The sequence below is a fragment of the Apiospora phragmitis genome, assembly GCF_038363925.1.
Source record: "Apiospora phragmitis strain CBS 135458 chromosome Unknown utg000006l:1.0-5683423.0:1.0-5690449.0, whole genome shotgun sequence".
Taxonomy (NCBI): Eukaryota; Fungi; Ascomycota; class Sordariomycetes; order Amphisphaeriales; family Apiosporaceae; genus Apiospora; species Apiospora phragmitis.
This window is the reverse complement of record NW_027117404.1, coordinates 3,801,408-3,814,488: the sequence shown is the minus strand read 5'-3', so window position 1 is coordinate 3,814,488 and position 13,081 is coordinate 3,801,408. Positions and strand designations below refer to the sequence as shown.

At 53.7% G+C, this 13,081-nt stretch overlaps 4 protein-coding genes across 4 annotated transcripts; 2 read left to right on the top strand and 2 right to left on the bottom strand.

Annotated features, from left to right (window-relative positions):
• Positions 1-514: 514 nt before the first annotated feature.
• Positions 515-2,688, bottom strand: PG994_006429 (Dfp1/Him1- central region-domain-containing protein; the record flags this gene model as incomplete). The annotated part of the gene is made up of 3 exons (XM_066857838.1): positions 515-661; positions 724-2,109; positions 2,167-2,688. 3 exons carry the CDS (start codon positions 2,686-2,688, stop codon positions 515-517), a joined length of 2,055 nt encoding a protein of 684 aa, XP_066717107.1.
• A 1,285-nt stretch (positions 2,689-3,973) lies between these two features.
• PG994_006428 (Intermediate cleaving peptidase 55) lies at positions 3,974-5,509 on the top strand (the record flags this gene model as incomplete). The annotated part of the gene is made up of 1 exon (XM_066857837.1): positions 3,974-5,509. The coding sequence occupies one exon, from the start codon at positions 3,974-3,976 to the stop codon at positions 5,507-5,509; it is 1,536 nt and encodes a 511-aa protein (XP_066717106.1).
• Positions 5,510-6,272: 763 nt separating this feature from the next.
• Positions 6,273-7,205, top strand: PG994_006427 (uncharacterized protein; the record flags this gene model as incomplete). Its single annotated transcript, XM_066857836.1, has 1 exon — positions 6,273-7,205. The coding sequence occupies one exon, from the start codon at positions 6,273-6,275 to the stop codon at positions 7,203-7,205; it is 933 nt and encodes a 310-aa protein (XP_066717105.1).
• A 403-nt stretch (positions 7,206-7,608) lies between these two features.
• On the bottom strand, positions 7,609-9,261 carry PG994_006426 (glycoside hydrolase family 35 protein; the record flags this gene model as incomplete). The annotated part of the gene is made up of 4 exons (XM_066857835.1): positions 7,609-8,799; positions 8,835-8,928; positions 8,965-9,069; positions 9,122-9,261. The coding sequence occupies 4 exons, from the start codon at positions 9,259-9,261 to the stop codon at positions 7,609-7,611; spliced, it is 1,530 nt and encodes a 509-aa protein (XP_066717104.1).
• Positions 9,262-13,081: the final 3,820 nt, after the last annotated feature.

Sequence of the window (13,081 nt, the reverse complement as noted above, 5' to 3'; positions counted from 1 at the left end):
ATCCTGGTTTCGTTCGTTGCGTATCATCGCCAAATACACCGTGCCATACAAACCCGCGTACCGACCTACCAATCCGCCTGACCGCTTGACCACCAGCGAGCTTTCTCGAGCTGAAGAAGAGAAATTGGAGAGATATCAACAACCGCCAAAGATCGCCGCCAAATGCTATGAATGTGAAGAAAGAAACAATCAGGATCCTACGCCTCGCCATGCTGTTCTAACGAACCGTGTCTGTCATGCGGCTCCGATAATGATATGCGCGCTTCGAGTAGTGGTAGAGATTCTAGGCGGGAGAAAAGAACGAAAGCAAGTGTTCGCAAAAGGGTATCGTTGACCCACAGTGCTCAACAAGTGGTTAGGAAAGAACTCAGTCGATGGTGATGTATAGAGTGAATTTGGTTCGGCGTCGCGGACGACTGTGCAGGGTGTAGCGACCACTGCGGATGGATCGCACGAGCATAGAGTCAAGTGGCTTCATACTGGAAGCATTGCAAGCCCGGCTAAGGCCACAACACTAGTATGTGAATGCTGGGAGAGAGGGGGTCCAAGCAGTCAAGGATTTGTGCTTGGGCTCGCGTTGCAGTTCAGACAGAAGATCATCCAACTCGGACCAGTTGTCAGGATTATCTGCGAACTTTCGATGCTTACGGGAAGCGATATGCTGTAAGGCGTTATGTCAGCGGATGGCCCCTCAGTATAGAAGGGTATGTTGGGTTCACTCACGTCATCAAAGTCCTCAAACTTATCCTGGCAATTTTCGCAATAACCAGGTTTGGGATCTCGCTTTTTCGCCTTGACAGCGGCTCGCTTTTCAGCTTGAGCACGCGCCTTTGCCTCCTCATCTTCCTCACAAGGTGCAGCATCGTCAACCAAATCCAGCCGGCGACTCGACGTGCGGCCGAGCGTAAGGGCTCTTTTGGCTGTGTGGTCATCTCGGAGACTGGGATCCACGCTGCCGGCGCGTCGAGAACTGAGATCATGGGAGCTGTTTCTTTGAAGAACCTTTCGTTGCAGACCGTGGACTTCCTTGCTCATCATACCAATGGCTCCAGGTGTCGCAGCTGTCGACGAGATCATTTGCGATCGGATGGCAGAGGTGACGTTGGACGGCTGAACCCCTGAAGCAACGGGCTCGCCTCCGAACATTCTTGTTGTACCAGCACGGCTTGTGAAGTTGGGACGGAACTCGAATCTGTTTCCAGGCTTCATCGAGTTGGTAAGCTCGATCGAGGTAACACTAGAGCCCCGATTGTGGGTACTCTCCATCTCACTCAGCGATCGCTTGCCAGTCACGGGCTTCGCCATGGGCACCTCTGGAGGTTGCAAAGTGGGTTTGGCATCAACCGCAGGCTTTGCTGCTACTTGCTTCGGCTTGGGTTTGGGCTTCGGCTTGGCAACCTCCCTGTGGTCATAATCCTCGACGAAGGGGCAACGACCCAGTGGCGCCGTACGGAACTGTGGCCAGTCACCATCCGCCTTGTCAGCCACCTTTTGGTATTCTCGTACCATGATAGGCTTCTGCTTTTCCTCAAAGTCATAGATATAGAGATACGGTCCCTTGAAGTAGTGGAGCTCCTGGGTTGTTACCGTAGGATCGCGATCAGAAGGCCCATTAACACGCTCATTCTGCAGGAGCTGGACAAGGTTGGGCTCCTGAACTGACCGGGAATCGGTGTGGCTTGTCCTGACACTCCCACTTTTCGATCCACCATAGGCAATGGCAGCACTGACCAATAAGTCCTCCTCCAACAGCATTGACAACATTCTTTGCAGCTTATCCATGGACCAGATCTTCTTGCCCATCTCGCGGGCGCGGTGCAGCACATCCATATTCCTCTTTGGCCTGGCATCCTGGAGTTGCGTCAAGGGCCGCCGGCTAGGCACCGCGGTGGATGTTGTGTCGAATAATTTCCTTCTCACTGATGGAGTACCATCCGTCACACGATTCAACAACGAGGGATTAATAGTTTGCACTTGCTCATGTCCATCGTGGATTTCCGTAGTAGTGTTGGCGACTTCTTCCGCTCGTTGCCGGGCACTCTTTTCAGGGGGGATCGAACGGGTAGTTACCACATGGGTGATGTCGTTGGAGAAGAATTTGTCCTCGCGCTGTAGAGATCCTAGTCAGTATATTGTATACGCTGGTCGTATTACGAGTTTACTCACAGCTCCGAGTTTTTCGATCTGCCTTCCCAACTTGGCGCGAACCTCGGTAGGCATATTCTCAAAATAGAAGACCATTCGCGGAAACCTAGCCCGGTGGTGTTCCTTCCATTGACGGATTTCTTCCAGGTCTTTCTCGGTGTATCTGCTGGACTTGCTTTCGGTATGCTGCGTTTGGTGATGGCCCATCCTTTCCCGTGCCAATCTGCCCTCGTATGTGCTGGTAGTACGTCGTGTCTGCAACGGGACCTGTGGCTTGGCCATGCGTTTCGAGGGTGAGTTCAGTGGCCGCGGGATGCCCGACTCCAGCATTTGCTTCTTAGCCGGAGGAGGGTGCCCGTAGGCTTCTTCTCTCTGCATATTGGCATAGGAGCGCCTCTGCTTGGCAGCAGCAAAGGCAGCGGCAGAACTCCTGATTGGCGAGTTGGCGACATTCTGGTTATTGGAAAGAGGGATGCGTCTAGCTGTTCCAGACATGTTGGAAGACAGAGGAACGGGGCCCGGTGATAGCGATACTGCTGCCATATAAATATCCTATATCATGCTGCGAATAGCTCTTGCGTTAATGTGAAACTGTCGACTACCAAATGAGTCGAGATACAAAGCCGGACTTGTAGATCTGTCACGAGCACTGAGGATCATAGAGGAGGTCGTCACTTCGCGTGGTTGGTGCAAGGACGCAACCAATGAACACACTAGGTGTTTGCAGGAGATGGTGAAAGCTTGGGGCGTGTTGCCTGTTATGGGTGGAGACCCCAACACGTCAGTTTTTGCTGTCTAGCAGGGGAGCCGGTAGAAGAGACACGAGATAGAGGTCGAGTATAGCATTGATGAAAGAAAAGCCATACCAGAGGTTCAAAGGCAGAAGGCTAGCACTGCAAACCCAAGATTTGCAGTTGCCAGCTTGGGGCAGAGTTTGGTAGTCGAGGTTAATAAATTTGAATAAGTCTGATGTTGCTGGATTTGGGGAGGGGCAGGAGGAGTTTGTAGCGTGATCGGGTTGGGTGGTGAAAGGCCGGAGTACGCGAAGCGTGACACAACACGCTTTGGTTGGGTACTGGGAACACGACCACGACGGAGGGAATTAAGAGAGCATTAGAGATCCGGCAGGGTAATAAAATGGTGGGAGAAGTGCTCAATGGCCAAAACGACACGAGATCTACCTGTTCTGGTAGTTTGAGAGAGGTTGTGGTCGATAGAGGCCACTTGCCTTAACACAAGAGGTGATGGTCCTTGGGCGTGTGGTTGCAAGACAAGCAAGGCAAAGCAACAAGAGGGAGAGCACTGATTTGCGCCCGAGAAAGACTGGACTGTGTTGCTGGCTGTGACCAGAAAATTGGCACTAGCCTCCATTAATCAGCGATCAATTCAATAATAACAACACTGCACGGGCCGTCCATACTGCAAAAGATCCAAAAACTCTCCACCCGCTCTCCACTAAATCGCACGCGACACTGCAGCACAGCAACCAGCCCGAGCTTTGCCAGAACGGGATCCCGGGCCAAAAAAATAAGTGATCGTGAACAGGTATCGTCATCGCTCTCTGCGCTACGATCTGGACATGGCATTGATGTTTTGATTGGTTATGTTGTCAATTGCCCGTCCGTGTGTGTCGCAGGCGTATTTTGAGTCTTGTCGGTAATTGTTCGCAGCAGCTTCACTTGTTTGGTGCTCTAGGATTTATTTACGTGTGTATGTTCGTTCTCCCGCTTCGCTTCTCTGCTTTGGTCTGTCTGGTCACCCCCGCCGAATAAAGCAATGACGCCCGTACCCCAGTGACGTTCGTTACCTACATCATTCATCCGCCAAAATGAGGCTCACAAGGTTGCCGAGCTCGTCATGGCGCCAACTTGGCTTGCAAGCCAGGCGGCATGCTTCAAGCCTTCCGTCCTGCCATCGTGCCACAGTTTCTGCGCCGCTGCAGCCACTCCAGATACAGTTTCCGGCGTCTGCGACCCTGTCGACACGAGGACTCCCGTTATCCCGCCGCTCGTACTCAACCTCTACAGTCCCGGCCTCTAATGTCCTCTTCGGCCAGGCCGTTCATGAGACGCATCCACATATCCTTGCGCCTGGCGAGCTTACGCCTGGCATAACGGCCCAAGAATACCACGACCGACGCGCACGACTGATAGCCTCTCTCCCTCCCAATTCTGCCGTCCTCCTGCCCTCTGCCGAGATCCAATTCAAGTCGGGGGCTGTCTTCCACGCCTTTCGCCAAGAGACTGCCTTCCTCTACCTGACAGGCTTCTGCGAACCCGAATCGCTTGCCCTCCTTGTCAAGACCGAAAACGACTACATCTTCCATCTGTGGTGCCGGCCCAAGAACCCCAAGCAGGAGCAATGGTATGGACCGTGGAGTGGCGTTGATGCTGCTCGCGACGTGTGGAACGCCGATGAGGCGGGGGATATAGGCCGTATCGAGTACGAGCTTGGCAACGCTCTGAAAGACGTGAACAAGATCTACACAGACGCCGAACTGACGAAGTACGGTGTTGCCACCAAATTGGGCAACACGCTGCGCACTGCCGCGCCAAACGCAGGCTTCGCACCCCTGAGGCCCGCCCTCAACCCCTTACGCGCTATTAAGTCGCCTGCCGAAGTCGCTTGTATGCGCCGCGCTGGCCAGGCGTCTGGACGTGCACTTACGAATGCTATGCGTCAGTCCTGGAGGTACGAGAAGGATCTGGCCTCCTTTCTCGAATACGAATATCACAAAGCAGGCCTCGAGGGCTCGGCTTACATTCCCGTCGTGGCTGGTGGTCAGAAAGCTTTGCTCATCCACTACGTATTGAACAACGGGCATCTGAACAAAGACGAATTTGTCCTCGTCGATGCAGGTGGGGAGTACGGCACTTATATCACTGATATCACGCGTACATGGCCCGTCAATGGCAAGTTCTCGCCAGCACAAAAGGATTTGTACGAGGCGGTCCTTTCCGCTCAACGACATAGCATTAGCCTGTGTAGGGAAAACGCAGGCATAACACTGGATAAGCTACATTCGGTCACGGAAATGTCCCTAAGAGACAACCTACAACAGCTAGGTTTTGACGTGGGAAGCAACCGGATGGATACCCTTTTCCCGCATCATGTGGGCCATTATATCGGCCTTGATGTGCACGATGTACCAGGCTATTCCAGAAGCACTCCCATGAGGGAAGGCCATTGCATTACCATTGAGCCAGGCGTTTACGTGCCTGATGACGACAGATGGCCTGAAGCCTTTAGAGGCATGGGTATCAGAATCGAAGATAGTGTAGTGGTGGGCGAGGAACACCCATATGTGCTCACCACTGAGGCGGTCAAGGAAGTTGTTGATATCGAAGCTCTGAGGGATAGTTAGGGTTATTTCACCAGCGCCCTGAGCAGGCGACGTGAATGGGATCGTACAGATCGCGTAACACGTATCAAGTGAAGTGCATCTTACGAGACCCCTGTATAATATCGCATTGGTGGATGTATGATTCCGCATGAACCGAAGTTCACAGTGCTCAGCAGGAAGGTGGTACATATGTTTATGGCAAAGCGATGTAGTGCTCAGGCACACAAACCTGGCAATGAAACTATGTCAGAGCTCTAACGGAACGCATAAGCTCAGCTGACGATATTTGGTTATTGCGAACACTCCGATTCCCTTTCAAGTTGTGTATAGGAGATCATCACCAGGTGCTTACATACTATCGGCTAAGTGGCTAGAAGCTAGTAATTATGCCTCGAGGAATGTTGCCACTCGACGAAACCCGAACGCCACATACTATCAATGTCTCACGGGCTAAAGTACATCGGCCCATGACTACCCGTGTCAACCTTAGACAGCGTATAGCGATAACGACCTTTCCGCCTAACTTGAAGGGGAGTTGTGTGCGAGAGGTAGTGGAAGGTGTGGTGACATGAGAAGCATCCTCCTGCGTCATTCATTCATTTCTCCATGGATCAACAAGAATGGCATCACCTCGGCATGGCTGGGGTCCGCTCCGTGATTCACATCGCCGATGCCTTGACCACACTTGGACACAACGACCGTATTCGTCTCTTTCTATACTAGCTGAACAATTCTCCAAGGCCTCCCCATTGGTATCGCAAACCAAACAGTAGTATACTTCAAAATGAAATTCGATTTTGACAAAGACATCCCGGACCTATCCGGAAAGATCATTCTCGTCACCGGTGGCAATGCCGGTCTCGGCAAGGAAGCCATCTACCAGCTAGCCAAGCACAAGCCGGCGCACATCTACCTAGCCGCGCGCAGCGCCGCCAAGGCCCAAGATGCAATCAAGGAAATCCAGCAGCGTGCGCCCGACGCGGCACCCATCACCTTCCTTGAATGCGACTTGACCTCATTCGACAGCATCAAGAGCGCCGCCGCCAACTTCCTCTCGCAGGCCAGCGAGCTGCACATCCTCATCAACAACGCAGGCATCATGGCCTGCCCCCCAGGGGTGACTAAGGAGGGCTACGAGATCCAGTTCGGCACCAACCACATGGGCCACGCGCTGCTGACCAAGCTGCTCCTGCCGACGCTGCTCCAGACGGCCGAAAAGGCCCCCGCCGAAGGCGACGTGCGCATCGTCAGCCTCTCGTCCATGGGCGAGGCCTTTGCCGCCAAGGACCCGTACGCCGACGCCGACACCCGGCTCAAGAGCGACCTGGCCGCGCTGTCGACCTGGACCCGCTACGGCATCGCCAAGCTGGCCAACGTGCACCACTCGCGCGCGCTCGCGCAGCGGTATCCCTCGCTCCGCTGCGTCGCCGTGCACCCGGGCGCCGTGCGGACGGAGCTGACGCGCGGGCCCCTGGCCACGTACGCCGCCTTCTCGCTCATCGTGACCCCGCTGCACTGGCTCGCTAGCTTCGCCCTGAAGGACGTGTCCGAGGGCGCCAAGAACCAGGTCTGGGCCGCCGTCAGCCCCGAGGCTCAGTCTGGCCACTTCTACTACCCCGTCGGCGTCGACGGCAAGGCCTCGGCGCAGGCTAAGGACGATAAGCTGTGCGAGCAGCTGTGGGCAAGGACGGAGAAGGAGCTGGAGGCGCACAAATGATCCTGTCCCGCCATTCAATGGTTCCGGGTATGATTCCAGGTGTCATGGAGTCTTCACTACGTTCGCCTTCACTTTGCTCTGCTTGGTATGAGAAAGGCTGTGTGGAAGAAGGGAGTTGGTATGCTTCTTATGTAATCAGCGTCGCATAGAATTGAGTTGCGCTCCGTAATATATACATTTGAATTCCCCCTTACATGTACATAATTTTGATACATGTTATCCATCCATGCGTGTCATGCAGAGCTGCAGCAAGATAACCATACTCGACCAACAACAAATTCCATGGCTGATACGGAAAATTGCACCGTGCACAATACATCAAGCATCTTTCGCCGAGAAACAAAGGGGTATCATTAGTACACGCAGCACGGTTTATATAAGATAATATGAATCGCCTCGTCCTCTACGAACAGTTGTTGCAGTCAGGATCCGGATTATTCTTCCATGTCCTCTTGACAACACCCCTCGCAACCCGACTAGATGTGCCGGGCTCCGACTCCAGCACCAGGACCTCATTCTCCTCGCCCTGCTTCAGGTAGGCCTCCGGCAAGAACAGCTCCTGCTGCGGCCCGACCGTCCAGTATCTCCCCAGGTTGTGGCCGTTCACGAACACGACGCCCTTGACGTCGCCCAGGATGCCCTTGGTCTGGTCGGAGATGCCGTTGTCGGCGCGCCCGAGGTTTTCGGCCAGCAGCCAGAGCCGGTCGCCACGCGCCAGCGTCACGCTCACGCTCGCGGGGCTGCGGTAGATGCCGTCGATGACGCCGCGCCGCGCCCCGTTGACGTACACGACGACGCGGTCGCGCCGCGCCACGGCGCCCGACGCACTGCCCGTCGCGACGTACTCGTACAACAGGTACCCGAAGACCTGGCCGGTGGCCTCCATGGCGAACGGCGACGGCGCGGGCCGCGGGCTGCTGCTGGGCAGATCATCCAGCAGGCCTAGCACGGGCGTCAGCGCGAAGTCCGGCACCGTCATGAGCGGCGGCGTGGACGACACGGCGGGCACCCCCGACACGCGCTTCGTGATGACGCTGCGGAAGGCCGTGTAAATCTGCGCGGGGCGGCCGGTCTCGTCGAGCGGCGCGCCGTAGTCGTAGCTGGTTGTGAAGGCCTGCACGGGCTTGGCGTCGGCCGCGCCGTTGCCGAAGTCCCAGCTCGTGCCCCCGTGGAACATGAAGATGCTGATGTGGTTGCCGTTGGAGAGGACCCAGTCCAGCTCGCTCGCCCGGCCCGACTGCCCGTTCGTGTCGCCGTCGTACGACGAGTGCCCGTTGCACAGGCCCCAGCTGTCGAACCAGCGCACCCAGTATTCGCCGTTCATCAGGGGGCCCACGCTGCTCTGGTCCGTGATGGCCTGTCGCAGCAGGTTGAAGCCGCTGCGCGAGTCGGTGCCGTCGACCACGGCCAGGGCGCCCGACTGGGCGCCATCATTGGTGTACAGCTTCATGCCCGGAAAGCTCGGCTTTGCGATATCCGCCAGCGCCCGGAGGTAGTTCTTGTCGTTGCCCGCGTAGCCGTACTTGTTCTCGATCTGGACCATGAGGACGGGGTCCCCGTTCGTGACCAGGTACGGCTTGACCTGCGCGCCCACCTGGGTCATGTAGCCGGACGTCGCTCGGCACACACGTACGGTCCCGGCCGCAGCGCGGCTTTCAAGCCGGCGTCCTGGATCTCCTGGAGCCACGCCGCGACGTCGTTGCGGTCGGTGAAGTCGAACTTGCTCGGGTACTACTCGATGTCCTGCCAGTACAGGTACGACAGGATGGTGTTGAGCCCCATCGCCTTGGCCATCTGCAACCGCTGGCCCCAGTAGGCGCGGGGCACACGCTGCGGGTCGATCTGGCCGCTGATGATCTGGTGCCTCTATCCGTTGACGTAGAAGGTTCTCTTGTCCCAGGAGAACGTGCCGCTACCGCTTGACGCAGCCGAGGTTGCAGTCGATGTCAGAGGCTGGGGGACACTCGTGCTCGCCGGGACGCTTGCTGGCGGTTTTGCCGACGTAGTCTGGGCTGACCCTGTACGAAGTGTCGGTCTTGCCCTGAGAGAATTCCATGGCGTCCTAGCGCTCACCAGGAAGGAAGGGAGCTCACCTGCTACACGCTGCGAGTAATATTCGTTCTGATACGTACAGACGGCGCCGGATACACACGTCGTCTGTCCTGGCCACCCCTGGCCACCGCACTGACTCCACATACTTTGCTGGGCCGATGCGCCAGTCGCCAGGATGGCAAGGATTCTGTAGTCGAGCTTCATTCTTAGACGCGGAGGATTTAGAAGAGCTCAACAGCCCACATAGCGTGTCGATGAGAAATCTGGAATGAGTTGGGCCATTGTTGAGGTAGACAGTAACAGGACTTCCCTCTTATATCATTCTGATCATGCATCCCCCCGCTTCTCCTGCTAAGTTCCATGAAGCGCTAGCTGTATAGATCATACAACTGCATCAAGCACCGAGTGTTACGGGTGATCGCCGGCTACAACCAGAGGTCGTATTGATGGCATGGAAGCTGTGCGGGGTGTCAGGACGGCAGGATAAAAGGCTACTTCAAAAGACCAGCATTTCACCACCAATAACAACAGCAGCCATGGCAGATATTCCATCCTCCGCCCATGTGATTCGAGCATTGAATTTCCCGAAGTTAAGCTGCATTGCAACATCGCATCGGGATTTTAATATGCCAGATCTCGTGATCTATAAAGACAGCCAGATTGGGACATTGCCGCCTGGGAATAGCCACAACCGGGTGATTTCGAATTGGATGATGATAGCAGGCTACCTACCTACCCATGAAAAATATTCCCAAATGCTGACTGCGTTCATCATAACCCACAACGCCAAAGCAAAAACCGATTGTTGATATCTAGTTCTCATTGTGTTTACTCTCGTATGTAAGGCCAAGATATCTGGACAAAACAAAGCGTAGGCGTGTGTGGCATGTCCATCACCTGACCAATAAGATGAGGGATCGTGGTGTCTTGAATCTACTTTCGATAAACATGAAGTTTGTTTAGGTGACCCAATCTTTGCGTCTGGCCGAATCCCATCTTCAGGAAAGAAGTGCCAAGACGCGGAAGTCTGTCTGTAGTCCAAAATGGCTTTGACTATAAGCTGTGATATTATTGTGATAATTGGGCTATATTTGATCCTTCAACTCACAATAAACGAAGGTTTATATCGAACATATTACTTATGGGACCGAACTCAATCAACTAGAAAAGGGGTATCTTCACCCGCAGCCGTTTCTAATCTTAACAAAAGGGGCCGAAACATAGGAAGCACAAATCACTATGAAATCACAGAAATAAGACAGTGGCTATACGTTTTCTAGATCAATCTTTCAAGGGATGAACAGAAATGCTGGGATAGTTATGATACCGCATACAGAGACAGGTCAGGGGTTTTAGAAATTACCAGCTATATGTTGAATAGGGGGAGCGGATGACCAACGCCATCGCCTTCAAATATAAGATATTATACAGAGTCAGCCTGCTCCATTGAGAAAGGCGACCCGGGTACTGTACGCTGTTGGTGGTTTCCATTCCCGGAGCATTTACTTTCCAGGAGAATGCCATTGGATCGTCAAGGCCAGATAAAACGTTTTATAGCAGGACATATAGGAGCATTGCGATACGTTAATCATAATGTGACTTTGGTTACTGCGAGTTGATACTGTCAACCCAACCTTTAGAGGAAGCCGTAGCTATCAAAACACGTTCCCTGTTCAGCATGAGTTATACGTATTTGTTGCACGCAGGGGCTCGCAGGGAAAGATAACACATATACATCGCTTGGCGAGGATCTAAAGATTATTGACTGTGAAAATGTGTCTCTGTTGACTGATTTGGAGCGTCAGGGGACACTCTTCAGCAGTCATTCTATCGAAGGGCCTGTCCAAACTTGAAGATTGCTCTGATTTGCATTTGAATAGTTTATGTTTGCCATGGTGAAAATGGTAGTTGTCATGTTGCACAAGATACTCACTAGAGATAATTTACTTGGGTGTTCTGCCGTAGTCGAGAACGAAATGGAGGCGTTCGTTGCGCCGGTCCGAACTGTCGTGCAAGGCTCGGGCCGTACAAGGTTTCACGACACGGCGGCGAAGAGCCGCTTGAAAACTGGAGGCCATATTTACAGGGAACAAGTATCAATATAATCATAATCATACGCACTTGTGCGCATTTCACCGCCTCTCCGGACTTGCGGTCTGGCAAGCCACAGATGACGCCAGAGACTGTAGCCAGCACTCCCCAGCGGGAAGAATCCACTTGTAAGCACTCTCTATGGGACTTGTAGTAGATGAGCATAGGTCCTCGACGAGTAACACAAGATATGTGCACATGTTTTCAAAGTGCAATGTTACATTGCGGCTCCCGTCAGCCAGGCTTATCTCTTCAACGTTGCGGTGAAGCGGGAGAAGTAATTAGGTATGTACGTGGCTGACGGCTGACCGAGACACAACAGTTGGCGCCGCCACACGTGCATTTAAATGTGGCGTTCCGTGTATGTAACGTCTTACATGTATTAACGTCCGGTCTGTTGCCCGTACGAGCGGGAAACATGGGGATGCCAGCAGGTTTCGGCAGCAAGGACGCTGCAATATGAGTAAGCTGCCGACCTCCATCGGCCCGAGCAGACAGTAGTACGGTACGGAGTACAGCCAGATCAGATGAAAATAGTAGTCGTACAGTCAGGCAAGATAAAGATCTTAGTAGTATTATGGCGGATGCGCCTGCAAGAATTGCTTGAGTCGTGTGGGGGATATCTGTATCCGAATTATCGTCACCGTATTCGAGTCGGCAAACATTCGTGGTCTTGGTCTCGCTGTAATGCGGCTAGACATGCCCGAGCTCTTGGGCGCTTGTAGGTTAGCAGGGGCGGGGAAAGCTGTCACGCTGTGTCCCCTATTTTACCGCTAAGCTGTACAGTAGGTTAAGGTACGGATACCAGCCTAATGATTAGTGTAGACGCCACCTCTGATAGTCGCCATTCTTCTTTTCTGGTCATACGAGATAGCAGGAAACTATTAAAGATGCGCCGTGACTCGTAGCAAGGCTCAAGATATCAAGTGAGCTCAGAGACAAAAGTTTGCAGATGGCCGTCGTGTGCAAGCCTCATGTAGTTGTTTTAACCTTGCTGATCTTGTCTTGGATGGAGGAGCACTCGTACAGCACTTGCACAGCACATATGCAATGTGACGCGACCTCTGGGAATGCTTCCTGGTGGCAATTCCACTTCCTCCGGCTGCAATCAATAAAGGTGTGCTGCGGTCGCCCGATACAGACTGGGCGGTTTCGAATTGGACCGGAAAAGGAGACGAGACATGTCGACACGCACCGCAGGATTTTGAGGCTGCGGGCTCGGGAAGTTATAGCAGCCCGGGAGCCCGAGACCAACTGGAACTAAACTGGTCAGTTCCTCCTTTATTGGGCCAGGCGGCCCACAGACCCGGGTAGTTATGGGTCGGGCTGCCGGATCGGAAAACCCTCGAATCATTCCACTTTGGAATTTCGACACTTTCTGCTTTCTGTCACAGCTACTAGTGAGCCACACACTTCCTAGCCTAGGAAATTATCACCGAGCTGGACTGCTGCCAAGGTATGTAAGTAAGTACGTACGTACATTCCGCTCTCTGCGGCCTTCGGGTCAATTCCTCCAGCTTCTGACAGGAGAGTTGGTTGATCATACTGCATACGTGTTGAGCAATGCGTGTAGCACATCCTGTACTCCGTACAGTTGTTCTTGATCATTCCAGTCTGTGACATACAGGTACCATTTGGCGATTCGTCCTTAGAGTTAGGTTTTGGCTTGCATCTGCACGACTTGCTCATACCCCCGAAGGCACGGATCTTATGCGACAATAGTTTCACTAAAA